Source organism: Colobus angolensis, unplaced genomic scaffold (assembly GCF_000951035.1).
Source record: "Colobus angolensis palliatus isolate OR3802 unplaced genomic scaffold, Cang.pa_1.0 Scaffold141, whole genome shotgun sequence".
Lineage (NCBI taxonomy): Eukaryota > Metazoa > Chordata > Mammalia > Primates > Cercopithecidae > Colobus > Colobus angolensis.
Window position 1 is genome coordinate 229,579 of NW_012114500.1, and position 14,500 is coordinate 244,078.

The 14,500-nt window shown below is 35.8% G+C and overlaps 1 protein-coding gene across 1 annotated transcript in view; it reads left to right on the forward strand.

Annotated features, from left to right (window-relative positions):
- AGL (amylo-alpha-1, 6-glucosidase, 4-alpha-glucanotransferase) overlaps positions 1 to 14,500 on the forward strand; it is a 71,568-nt gene that overhangs the window by 6,741 nt on the left and 50,327 nt on the right. Inside the window, exons 3-7 of the mRNA XM_011935226.1 lie at positions 2,692 to 2,902; positions 3,447 to 3,613; positions 5,633 to 5,836; positions 11,348 to 11,529; positions 11,704 to 11,815. Of these exons, the coding sequence (XP_011790616.1) occupies positions 2,692 to 2,902; positions 3,447 to 3,613; positions 5,633 to 5,836; positions 11,348 to 11,529; positions 11,704 to 11,815 (876 nt within the window). The remainder of the gene's footprint in view (positions 1 to 2,691; positions 2,903 to 3,446; positions 3,614 to 5,632; positions 5,837 to 11,347; positions 11,530 to 11,703; positions 11,816 to 14,500) is intronic.

A 14,500-nucleotide genomic window follows, 5' to 3' on the forward strand; every position in this document is an offset into this window, starting at 1 on the left:
AGATTGCAAAAATTTTCTCCCATTCTGTAGGTTGCCTGTTCACTCTGGTGGTAGTTTCTTTTGCTGTGCAGAGTGTTTTGTAATTTACATAATCTATTAGAACATCATACATATATATTATATAAATAAAGGACTTAGTTTAGGAATTATTGGGGTTTTTTTCTGAAGGTAGAGCACTGATCCAGTACTATTTTGGAGATTTTAGATGAGTTTTAACCTTTGCACTGCAAGTTCTCTGAATCTTTGTGTAATTGTAAAAACAATATTTGTATAAAGTTAACGGGGGACAGGTTGCACACACATATACGTGGACAGCTAATCTCTGCTATTTGTACTTGTTCAAAATGACACTATTTCTCCTAATGATAAATTTAGTCATTCTTGTGAGATGTAAATGTTTATGCTTCTCAGTCACTAAATATTTTAGTTCATGTTTTAATTCTTTGTGTAATTATTTCTTAGTCTATCCCTTCATAATTGTAGCTCTAATTTTAAAATGATTTCCCCAATTATAAAATTGTGCAAATGTATAAAAAGCATTTTTTCTGTGTTTTGTTTTTAAAAAATTAGGATTATACTATCTAAACAATGTTGTAACCTGCCTTTTTCCCCTATTTGTAGTAGTATTATGGTGTACGTACTCTACCTCCTTGCCTACTGCCGCATTTCAGCCATACTTTTTTTCCAGAAGATATTTTAAAAACTCTACATAAATATGTAAAATGTAACAAAATAAAATAAATTAAAAGTAGTTATTATTACTTTTTTTAATGGAGTCTTGCTGTGTCACCCGTGCTGGAGTGCAGTCGCACGATCTTGGCTCACTGCAACCTCTGCCTCCTGGGTTGAAGCGATTCTCCTGCCTCAGCCTCTTGAGTAGCTGGGATTACAGGTGCACACCACCACATCCAGCTATTTTTGCATTGTTAGTAGAGACAGGGTTTTGCCATGTTGGTCAGGCTGGTCTCAAACTTCTGACCTCAGGTGATCCTCCTGCCTCGGCCTCCCAGAGTGTTGGGATTACAGGCGTGAGCTATTGTGCCTGGCCAAATATCTTTTGATAAGATGATTTGTAATGGCTTTATAATATGCCAACTTGTAGATTTACCATAATTTATTTAATCATTGCCAATCATTAGATATTTAGGTTGTTGTCAGTTTATTTAATTTCAATAAATGAGGCTGTGATAAATATCTTTATACATCATCGCTGTTTACATCACTGATACTTTTCTCAAAAAATCTATATAAAATTCCTAGATCAAAAATATAAACATTCTTAATATATTAATACCAAATTATATTATAGAAAAAGTACATGTAGTTGCTTAGAGAAGAAATTCTTAGTTTCATTATACAGCATTCTCTTAGTGTCTCTTACTGAAATATTTTGTTCACAGAAAATATTCCTGTTAGTATATCCTCTTTTATTACTTTGTTGGATGTTTAATAAATTAAGGATTATAAATTATAAATAATATATATTAAATATATAAAAGTTTTTTTCCTCTCAAAGAAATTCCTTAGATATTAAAGATTTTACTCAGTGGAACTAAACTTCCCTGCCTCATCAGTTATTATTGCCCATTATTAATTGAAAGTTATATTCATGTTTAACATTTATATGTATTGTATTTCTAATAGACTTGACCATAGTATTTTCATATTCTAATAATTATAAAGAAAGTTTAAAGTCTGCTTTAAACCAACCAAAACGTTTCTTTCACAGTACAGTTTTAGCTGTAATGTGCTTATTTGTTTTCTCTTATGGCAAAATACTTGTAGCACAGTGCACGAGTCTAAGGTATGCTTTTTAAAAAATAACCTAACTTGGGCAAAAGTAGAAATGCATTGGCTCTCAGGATTACAAGAACAGCTTTGATAACTAAACTATGAAGCATAGGGGTATAGGCAGTAGTGTGTTGGAGGTGCTGGCTTACAAGAGCTGATTGTGCACATCCCTTCCCACTTCCACGTTCAATGTTGTCGTATTGGTAGCTTAAGATTGTCCATGTCGGGATTATTTCCACCAGAAAGTCAGCATACACTCCAAGTCAGAGGTTCCCACCACCCTGGTCAGTTGCTAAATCTTTATTAGCACATCGCTGGACTTGAGCAGACATCAATCGGGTTCAGTTGCCTTCAGAACTCCTGTTAGAATTCTGAATTCTGCCTCTATAGAGGTTGACTTCTGTCAGTGAAGACTAGCTTTCTCAGTATGGTGAGATAATTGTCCCATGGCAGCTCCCAAGTTTTACATACTATCACATACTTTCTGACACCATAGAGAAACCAGCTTTCTCTGTTGCAGTTAGAAAAATACTAGAGAAGGTCTCTCCTCAGATGCCCACCATTGGGTACTTAATTCAGGGTTGAGGATGGGGGATCATGGTAAATGGGGTTGCATAAGAATTTGCACATCCCAGAGCTGCTATGTGAATGGGAATGAGTTTCCAGGGGAAGGAGAAAGAGACATTACAGAGCAGACAGCTCTATGATGTTTACTATACTTGCTAAAATATGAAATTCAGCTAAATTGGAATACAAAGTAGTGCCAAAACAGCATTAGGTTTGTGGAGTTATGTTAAACATAATTTGAAAAATCAAGGTTTTTTAAATAAAACATGTATTTTTTCAATCATGGTAATTTAAGTCCTACAATGAGTTTATTAAAATGTGCTTTTTATTTAGGGTTTGAACTACAGTTCCGATTAGGCCCAACTTTACAGGGAAAAGCAGTTACCGTGTTTACAAATTACCCATTTCCTGGAGAAACATTTAATAGACAAAAATTCCGTTCTCTGGATTGGGAAAATCCAACAGAAAGAGAAGATGATTCTGATAAATACTGTAAACTTAATCTGCAACAATCTGGTTCATTTCAGTATTATTTCCTTCAAGGGTAAGTCAGGTGTTTTGTTTGCGAGAAAAAAAGTTAATTTATTCTGTAATTTGAAGTTACCTAACTTGTAAATGTTACGGTATGAACCATGGCAGTGCAATTTTTACAGTGCTTCCTTGAGATGCAAATGGAATATTCTTTGATTTCTAGGAGGTAATTGTATGGCCCATTGCAGAGCTAAAGTATCATGTAAATGTATTTTAAATAACATCTTAAAAACTGTAGTCATTTCATGTAATCTGATTATAGGTTGCTGTTTATTTGCATGCCCTTGTTATTACTGATAGGTTTTAGTATACTTATTTTTCATTAAACCAACATTATTGGATATTTTGTGTATTATACATGTAATTATGTAGATTGTGAAAGGATAAAAGTAGCTTTTCCGTTAAGTTTTGTTGCAACTTTTAAAATGATTTTATGTGCTTAGAAATAAATATATTTTATTTGGGACAATTAACCTTTTAGTTAGAGTCAGACTATATTATATGAGGATTTTTTTCTCTCAATGACTGAAAAGTTTTTGTTTTGTTTTTTCCCTTAGAAATGAGAAAAGTGGTGGAGGTTACATAGTTGTGGACCCCATTTTACGTGTTGGTGCTGATAATCATATGCTACCCTTGGACTGTGTTACTCTTCAGACATTTTTAGCTAAGTGTTTGGGACCTTTTGATGAATGGGAAAGCAGACTTAGGGTTGCAAAAGAATCAGGTAATGTCAGCTTGCTTTCTTTTTCTTATTTAAAAAAATAAACGTAATTATCCTCTGTGATACAGATTTCAAAAGTTTTGTGTATTAGTCCATTCTCTCATTGCTATAAAGAACTACCTGAGACTGGGTAATTGATAAAGAAAAGAGGTTTGACTCACAGTTCTGCAGGCTGTACAGGAAGCATGGCTGGGAAGGCCTCAAGAAACTTACAGTCATGGCAGAAGGCAGAGGGGAAGCAGGCACGTCTTACATGGCCGGAGAAGGAGGAAGAGAACAAAATAGGAGGTGCTACATGCTTTTAAACAACCAGATCTTGTGAAAACTCACTCACTATCATGAGAACAAGGGGGAAATCCACCAGCTTTCTCTCACCAGGCCCCTCCTCCAACATTGGGGATTACAATTTGAAGTGAGATTTGGGCAGGGACACAAATCCAAACCATATCTTTTTGCCTCTACGTTTAATTTTGTTTCTTATTATATTTGGTGATATAAGTAGATAGAACCATATTTAAAAAAATTTTTTTTTTTTTTTTTTTTTTTTTTGAGATGGCGTCTTACCCTGTCACCTAGGCTGGAGTGCAATGGCGTGATCTTGGCTCACTGCAACCTCCACCTCCTGGGTTCAAATGATTCTCCCGCCTCAGCCTCCTGAGTAGCTGGGATTACAGGTGCCCGCCACCAAGCCCAACTAATTTTTGTACTTTTAGTAGAGACAGGGTTTCACCATGTTGGCCAGGCTGGTCTCAAACCTCTGACATCGTGATCTACCTGCCTTGGCCTCCCAAAGTGCTGGGATTATAGGCATGAACCACTGCACCCAGCCCATATTAAATTTTTGATACTTAACCATTTTTAACCTATAAAAATGGCAAATTTTGTGGTTCAGCTTAAGAAATGAGGGAACTCCATAATGAAACAATTATCATTTCTAAGACTTTACCATATAAAAATCGGAAGTAAGCTATTGAAAAGTGAAGGAAAATGTGTCATCATTATTTATCATTTTAATTCAACAAGCATTGTTTAACCATCTTTTGTGTAGCAGATATGTGCTATCATACATATCAAGAGCAAAATGAAACTTAAGTTGTATTTTACTCTTAAGCAAAGGGCAATATTAATTTTTTCTTTTTTCTTTTCTTTTTTTTTGAGACAGGGTCTCACTCTGTCACCCAGGCTGGAGTGCAGTGGTACAATCTCAGCTCATTGCAGCCTCCTGGGTTCAAGTAATTCCTGTGTTTCAGCCTCCCTAGTAGCTGGGATTACAGGCATGCACCACTACGCCTGGCTAATTTTTGTATTTTTAGTAGAGATGGAGTTTCACCATGTTGCCCAGGCTGGTCTCAAACTCCTGACCTCAAGTGATACGCCCACCTCAGCTTCCCAAGGTGCTGGGATTACAGGCATGAACCACCGTGCCCAGCCATATATATATATTTTAAGACAAGGTCTCACTCTGTCACCCAGACTGGAGTGCAGTGGCCTGATCTATTTTTTGTAGAGACAAAAGTCTCACTGTGTTGCCCAGGCTGGTCTTGAATTCCTGGGCTCAAGCAGTCCTCTTGCCTTGGCCTCCCAAAGTGCTGGAATTACAGGTGCAGGCCACTGCACCTGATCTCAATTTTAATTTTCTGCTTTTGAGTTGAATAATATATGAAGAAAGGAATGAGAAGTTCACTGACATAACTAAAACAGAATACAAGTACTGTGGAACATTAAAAGTAGCTGAAAGACATGTAAGTATATAAATTTTGTAATAGGCAGTGTGTGTGAATTTTTTCAAATATTACCTCATTATCTCTGTCTTGTGTATAAGGACACTGATATCTCGAAAGATTTAAATAAACTTGCTTAAAGTCTGTTAAACTCTTGGTATTAGAACCCAAGTGTTTGACTTCTTTTTTAGTAGCATGCTTGCCTTGCTATTTATAATTAAGAAAGTTTAAATTTATAATTTCTTCATTTTAGGCTGGTTTTGTTTGTTTGTTTTTACAGTGGTTTTTCTTTGCTTTGCAGGCTACAACATGATTCATTTTACCCCATTGCAGACTCTCGGACTATCTAGGTCATCCTACTCTCTTGCCAATCAGTTAGAATTAAATCCTGACTTTTCAAGACCTAATAGAAAGTATACCTGGAATGATGTTGGACAGCTAGTGGAAAAATTAAGAAAGGAATGGAATATTATTTGTATTACTGATGTTGTCTACAATCATACTGGTATGAGCTTCATTGACTGCCTTTATTAATTTTGATGAGAATTTATACACACACACATACACACACAAACAGGAGAAGGGAAGGGATGAAAGAAAGGGAAAGGAAAGGGGCTAACATAAATTTTAAAAACACAAATGACGATTAGGTGTCCTTCCATTTAAAAAATTAGTATTTTTCCTTTCAAAGAAAACATTCTTAATTGAGGATAAAGTCAATATATATGTATCTTGCATCTGATGTTTATAAATACAGGAGAGTGATCATAGAAGGAACATAATGATCACATATTTCAACTTAGAGGACAGTAGTCCCCCCTTATTCACAGTTTTGCTTTCTGAGGTTTCAGTTACCTGCAGTCAGTCACATTTCAAAAATATTGAATAATTCCAGAAATAAGCAATTCATAAGTTTTAATTTTCATGCTGTTTTAAGTAACATGATGAACTTTCATGCCATCCTGCTCTCTCCCACCTGGAATGTGACTCATCCCTTTGTCCAGTGCATCCATGCTGTGAACACTACCTGCCCACAAGTCACTTAATAGCCTGCTCAGTTATCAGATCAAAAAAACAAAATATCAAAAAATACATATGTAGGGTTTGATACTATCTATAGTTTTACACATTCACTTGGAGTCTTGGAAGGTATCCTTTAAGGATAAGAGGGGACTATATTAATACTTTCTCAAGTAACACATGGATCCTATATTAGCAGGAACTCTAGTACTGTAGTGCTATAGCATATATTAAAAAACTAAATGATTTCTATTATTTAGAGAGAAACTTATTAGTAAACTCTGAGAAGATGTGTCTGGAAATTATGTCTTCTACATGTTAAAAGAGCTTATTAAAGTTAGTCTGTTTTGATTCCCAAGATTCCTTAGTGATATATAATTCTATTAAAATATATCAGATTTTTCCAGCTAGCGATCCTTGAGGAAATGGTTCCTCCCCTCACCTGTCAGAGGAGCTGAGCCTGGCCTGGCCTAGCCTGATAAAGCCTGGCCGTGAGCAGCTTTGGGTTTAACCCAGTTTACCTTACAAATGTTTTCTTGCATGTATGCTACAATGTAGAAAAGTTTGGAAAACACTGTTTTGCTTATGTAAAGAACAAGAATTCTAGTTGGTACAAACATTTAAAAGATATAATCTGCTGTTTCATAAAGCAGTTCTCCAAGTAACCATAGGAACTATGAAGATATTTAAAAGCTCATGTCTGGTTCATCAATATAAATAAAAATCTCTAATCATAATGGCAAAGTTAGGTAAAGAAATAGGTACATTCTAAAATTTGGTGTTTCTGCATGTACCTAGAAACCAAGCCTCCAATTCTACAGTGAAAACTTTGCAATACCCAATAACTCAGTATTCTTCACTTGAATATTTGACATTATTAAGCCAGGTGCTGTCACTTGCACCTGTAATCCCAGCTACTTGAGAGACTGAAGTGCAAGGATCACTTGAGGCCAGGAGTTTGAAACCAGCCTTGGCAACATAATGAGACCCCGTCTCTTACAAAATAATGTAAAAAAATTAAAGGAAAATTTGACAGTCTTGATAATCACTTTGAGATCTGTAATATTATTGAAATCAAATTTATCAAACCACATAATGGCATTTTATGAGTTACAAATTATATGAGTTAGGATATGGCTTAAGCAGCTATAACAGAAAAATATAGGGACTAATGGCTAAAATTGTATTTATTTCTTACTAAAAGATTAAATAGGCATTCCTGGACTAGAATGGTACTTCAATGGTGATAGGGAACTAGTTTCTCTCATGTTGCTCTGCAGTCTCCAACACTTTGCTTCAAATTCTTAGTCAGATGTGACTATTCCAGCTCCTGCTACCACATTCTCCCCAGTGGAAATGGGGAAAGGGCAGGCCTGTCTTTTTGGGTATGATATGATATATATTACTGTGTTCACATTGCATCACAGGAATTTGTCTCTTGCCATACCTACCTTAAAGGAGACCTGCAATGTAGTCTTGAGTTTGTCAGCTATGTGTAAAGTTGAACCTTGGGAATTTTATTACTAAAGAAAGAATAGGAGAATAAAATTGAGTACAGCAGCAGTCTCTGCCATAAACTATATTTCTGAGACATTTGAGAGATTCTGTGCAATGTAAAGGAAGTAAACCTTGCCACAGCCTTACTTGAAAAGTGTTGCAAATCATAATATCCTTTCTGTGAAACAAGTTTTCTTTAAAAAAAAAATATATTATCCAGCAGAATTCAGCCTCCAGAATGGTTATGTGAAGGCTTCACACACTTTATGCAGTGAAACAACCCTAACTGGTGAAAATTATTTTAAGACAATCACTTAAATCCCCTGGAAATTGTCCTATGGACATTTAGCATATGGAGAAACATATGAAAATCTATTACATCTTAATAAGAACAAGTGTCCTTGGTGATTGAACCAAGACCTACTCCGTTATCTTATACAAATGCCTCTGTTATGGAAGCTCTATCACAGGCGCTCCACTCCTGGTAGGTGTGGCCAAGAGGAGACATTCTCTCCTCCCAACTCCCAGCCTGGGGTTATAGTTTCACCCTAAGAGGCACAGTCTGTGAGTATTTCTAGTTCTCCCTGCCGTCCATGTCTTGCAGAAGTTCTTTTTTTTTTCTCTTTTTTTTTTTTAAGACAGAGTCTCCTTCTGTCGCCCAGGCTGGAGTGCACTGGTACAATCTCAGCTCACTGCAGCCTCCACCTCCCGGGTTCAAGTGATTCTCATGCCTCAGCCTCCCAAGTAGTCAGTATTACAGGTATGAGCCACCATGCCTGGCTAATTTTTATATTTTTAGTAGAGATGGAGTCCCGTCATATTGGCCAGGTTTGTCTCAAACTCCTGACCTCAGGTGATCCACCCCGCCTTGGCCTCCCAAAGTGCTGGGATTACAGGCATGAGCCACCGCACCCGGCCATGTTGCAGAAGTTCTATTCCAAGTAGGCAGGTGGAGAAAAAATCTCCCTTTCTCCACCCAGCCCCTACTTGCAGAGCTGACATCCTTTCCCAGATGTAACAGGCCAAGAACACTGGGAACCCAATTGCCCTGGAAAAGGTCTTGGTTCAAATGCCACGACTCTTGTTGTTCTTATCTTAAATAAATGTTTCTCCTTATGCTGAATGCCCTAGGATAATTTCCAGGGACTAAATGATTGTTTTTAAAATATTTTCACCAGTTAAATTGTTTTGTTATGGACAGTGTTTGTTGAGTTTCTTACTACATCACTCCAAAAGTCCATATTTATTTCTTAATGTTGATGTGTGTTAAAACATAGTTTGGAGTTTGACTCTTCTTTTATGGAGAATTAGAAAAAAATATTTTCACTACCTGTTGTTTAGAATTCTTTCATTTTACAGTTGATTTTTGTTTCAAAATATTGAGAAAAGAAACAGTTTTAGTATTTTGCTATTTTAAAAATTGGGGATGGATGGAATGGCTCACACTGGTAATCCCAGCATTTTGGGAGGCCGTGGCAGATGGGTCACCTGAGGTCATGAATTCGAGACCAGCCTGGACAATATGGTGAAAACTCATCTCTACTAAAAATACAAAAATTAGCCGGGCATGGTGCCGGGTGCCTGTAATCCCAGCTACTCCAGAGGATGAGGCAGGAGAATCACTTGAACCAAAGAGGTGGAGGTTACAGTGAGCCGAGATCGTGCCACTGTACTCCAGCCTGAGTGACAAAGCAAGACTCTGTCTCGAAAAAAAGAAAAATTTAAATTAGCTGGGTGTGTTGGCATACACTTGTCATCCTGACTACTTGGGAGGCTGAGGCAGGAGGATCACTTGAGCTCAAGGCTGCAGTGAGCTATGGTTGCACCACTGCACTCCTGCATTTCTGGGTGACAGAGAAAGACCCTGTCTCAAAACTAAATGAATGAATGAGGGCAGCATTGGTACTTATTCTTTTTTTTTGAGACAGGGTCTCATTCTATATGTCACCCAGGCTGTAGTGCAGTGGTACCATCTCAGTTCACTGCAGCCTCCACTTATTGGGCTCAAGCAGCCCTCCCACCTTAGCCTCTTGAGTAGCTGGGACTTTAGGCACATGCCACCATGCTGAGCTAATTTTTAAAAGATTTTGTAGAGATGAGGTCTCACTATGTTGCCTCCAGCTGTTGCCTCCAGATGTTGTCTCCAGCTCCTGGGCTCAAGTTGTACTCCCTCCTCGACCTCTCAAAGTGCTGGGATTACAGGCTTGAGCCAGCGCACCTAGCCCCAGTATTTATTCTTTATAAGTGAAAATCCTATTTGGATATAAGTTATTACTACATTTTGTGTTTTTGAAAAATACCTTGAATTTCAGTGATTGTGTTGATGAATCTCGGAGGAACTATCTTGATGCAAGTTTTGAGAATTACCAATTTAACTTTTATTACAACTTCTCTGCTCCTTACATAGCCTCTCTTCATCTGAGTGTTTATTATGGGTATGAATAAATACTAAGTAAATAAATGATTTACTAAATAAATGACTGAAACTAGAAATAATAATGACTCTAAAATTATATAAGAGTGCTCAGCCGAGTGAATGAAGCATGAACACATTCATTTCAGCAGCAGAGCAATGTGGTTAAGATTGCACATTCTGAAGAGGGACTTGGCCAAGTTAATTCCTGACTGTATGACTTGGGCTGAGTTACTTAACTCTCTGTGCTTCAGTTCCTCATTTGTTAAGAGAACTTAACAATATGTCCTAATTTGTGTGGTAGGAAGTGAGGAATAATAGATTGGTGTATTTAACTGCTTAGAACAATTTCTGGTATGTGGAAAATATTCAGTAATTGTTACTACTTTTTGTTTTATGTACATTAATCACTCATGCTTTTCAATATGAATTCAGGGATAATTAGTCCATTTTAAAGATCAAACAAATTCCATGTAACTTTCATTTTTTTATTTTAAAATTAAAATAAATATCTTTTTTTTAAATAAATAGATATAAGGTTTCACTGTGTTGGCCAAGCTGGTCTTGAACTACTGCAGGCTATCCTACCTCCACTCCCACAAAGTGCTGGGGTTGAGCCACCATGCCTGGCCAAAACAAATTATCTTCAATGCTATAAATATTTGGAATACTTTGCCAAACTCTTGATTCTGATTCTGAACTATAAGCTACATTCATATTCCTTGAGCGTATTTCTTTTAGCACTTTCTCAGCCTCGCTTTTATCCAACTTATCAAAACAACATATTTCATTAATGCTTTAGGATTAGCCATACAAAAGTATTACCTATGAGAGAGTTGCTTTTTGTTTCATCGGATTTTCTAAGCAGAATTAAAGTTAAAAAAAAGAAGTATGGTGAAGCAAATGATAGGATACCATAACCAAAGAAAAAATGTTTCCTATAACAGTATCATTGTAAAATATTGATGTCTAATATAGAAAAAAATGAGTGGTAGATGTTTCTATTTTATTTCACCTCTAAACTTAACATAGATACAGTTTCAATTTAATTATGAGATACTCCTTTGTGTCTCCTTTTTCCTTCAGCTGCTAATAGTAAATGGATCCAGGAACATCCAGAATGTGCCTATAATCTTGTGAATTCTCCACACTTAAAACCTGCCTGGGTTTTAGACAGAGCACTTTGGCATTTTTCCTGTGATGTTGCAGAAGGGAAATACAAAGAAAAGGGAATACCTGCTTTGATTGAAAATGATCACCATATGAATGTCAGTATGTACAGAGGAGTATCACACTAAAACAAAAAATTTCTAAAGTACACATTAAATATATGTTTGAAAATTACTTAGAATCTGTATTTTAATATGATAAACAGTATTTGGTTAAATGATTTTAAATAAATATATGTATATATGTATTTTTTAACTATTGACATTTTTCAGTCCATCCGAAAAATGATTTGGGAGGATATTTTTCCAAAGCTTAAACTCTGGGAATTTTTCCAAGTAGACGTCAACAAAGCAGTTGAGCAATTTAGAAGACTTCTTACACAAGGTAAAGGATATATGCTAGAATGTTCCTATCAATTTTAAGAAATTTAATATTATAAAGGGAAAACTTTTTCATAATGTCATTATTACATATGTCATTGTGTGATACTTGTGTGATTGTTGATATTATAAAACTGTGGTTCTGTAAGCTGAGAGCAGAGACATCTAAAGGGCACGTCATAATAACACATAACACAATTATTTCCCCTGGGTACTGTATCTTACTGTTAGTTCCATAGAATGCTCAGAAGTTTGTGGAACCCAGTATATAGTTGTTAAATGTATGAATAGGAAGTAGGTAGAAAGGTTATTTCAGCTGAGAATGGCTTGAAACAAGTTTTGAAACTGAGAGATGTGATAGTCTCCTGTTGTCTATAGTAAGAATCTTAACTGACATAGAGGGGCTTCCAACAGATTTTCCCCACTATTAAGGCTACCTAACCACTAGTGATACTGAAGCCAGATATTGGCGAGATAACAAAAGGTAATGAAGTGAGTCTTCTGTTAAGGACATAACTAATCAAGAAGGTAATGTGCCCCCAACAAAATAGCGTAGGAAAAAATAGGTGAAATGAGAAAGTAGGGTTTGTAGGAGACAAATTAGAAAGGATTATTAAGAGCTGTCTTCATTTCGTATAGGACAACCTAGCAGTGAGGATTTGGAGAAGATCTTAAAATAAATATTTTTTTCTCTTCCAGAAAACAGAACTAGAGTAGGACTCAGAAATAGTGCCTTTGAAGTAGAATGAGCTCTAGGATACTCAGTCAGCTTCATGCATCAACTTTTGCAATTGTGTAACACCTTTGTACAGTAATTTTTAATATTAACCTTTTTTCCTGTTTCATTTTACTAAAGGGCCTCTATCTTCCCTTCCCCCAGTAAGCTGTATTATTTACATGAAATAATATGTGCTTATTGTAAAGAGAAAAAGCCCAGTAGTTCAAATGTGTAAGAAAATAGAATGTATGACCTCCTCGCTCCCAAAACCCACATCTCAGCTACTACATATTGTTTCTGTATTTAAGACTCTTCTTGAAAAAAATTCAATTTGATATATAATTGTATGTAATTCTATATATGGTATGTACATAAGTTTTATATTTATATTATTTTTACACATGCAAATAAGACTGGAACGTAAACCGTCAACAACTTGTTCTTTTAGTTGACAATATAAATTTATTATAGCTAATTATTTCTTTTAACCTCTGTATAGCAATATGCTGTTTTTAAAGTACTTGAATTTATTTAGCCTTTTTGATAGGTTGTTTCCAGATTTTTCATTTTTCATTCATTCATTCAATGCATATTTATTGAACCACCTACTACTGTGTGCTAGACATTCCTCCAGGCATGAGGATTCATTGGTAAACAGAACAAAGTCCTTTCCCTGGATAAACTTCCAGTCTCATAAGCTGTACTGCAGAAAATACATCCCTGTACATGTTATGTTTACTTGCTTACGTGAGTCAATCTGAAGGATAAATTGTTAAACATGGAATTATTGAGTCAAAGTGTATATAGATTTCAAATATAATAAATTTATTTTCACAGAAAGTTATACCAACTTAATATTATCACTAACATCAGATATCATTAACCTTTACCATGTTTGTCAATCGGGCGAAACATACCTTATTTTAATTTACATTTCTTTATTTTATTTTATTTTTTTTTGAGACGGAGTCTCACTCTGTCACCAGGCTAGTGCAGTGGTGTGATCTTGGCTCACTACAACCTCCACCTCCCAGGTTCAAGTGATTCTCCTGCCTCAGCCTCCCAAGTAACTGAAACTACAGGCATGCGCCACCACACCCAGCTAATTTTTGTATTTTTAGTAGAGACGGGGTTTCAACGTGTTGGCCAGGATGGTCTCGATCTCTTGACCTCATGATCCACCTGCCTCTGCCTCCCAGAGTGCTGGGATTACAGGCGTGAGCCACCGTGCCCAGCCTTTTAAGTTACATTTATTTGCTTATTAATGAAGTATATTTTTACATGTTAATTAGCTATTTATATTTCTTCCATTAGTTGCCGTTAATGTTTCTTCTCATTTTTCTATTGAGTTGTCTGTTTTTTATATTGACATTATTATTGATTATTACATGGGCCTCAAATATATCCTCCTAGTATGCTCTTTATCTTTCAACTCTTGTTTATGGTGACATTTTTTTTCAATGTGGTCAAACTTTTCAATTTCTGATGGCTTCCAGTTTTATGTCATGCTTAGGAAAGACCTTCCATCAACATTCTCTTTTCTTCTAATTTGTATTTTTACATTTGAATATTTAATATACCTGAAACTTATTTTTATATATTATATAAAGAAGATATTTAACTTGATCTGTATTTTTAAAATTATATTGAGTTGAAAATCCATCCTTTTATACTGATTTGAAGTACCACCGTAATACTTCATAGTGTATGGTAATATACAAAATATACATCTGTTATCTGTGCTCTTCCACTGATCCATCTCTTTTATTCTATCAATACTAAAGACTAAATACTAAATACTAAAGTTTATACTGATGGCGTAGCTTTTTCTGTTTTTCAAACATTTCATTTCTTGGCAGTGTTCTTTTTTTTTTTTTTTTTGAGATGGAGTTTCACTCTTGTTGCCTAGGCTGCAGTGCAGTGGCGTGATCTCTTCTCACTGCAACCTCCGCTTCCTGTATTCAAGCAATT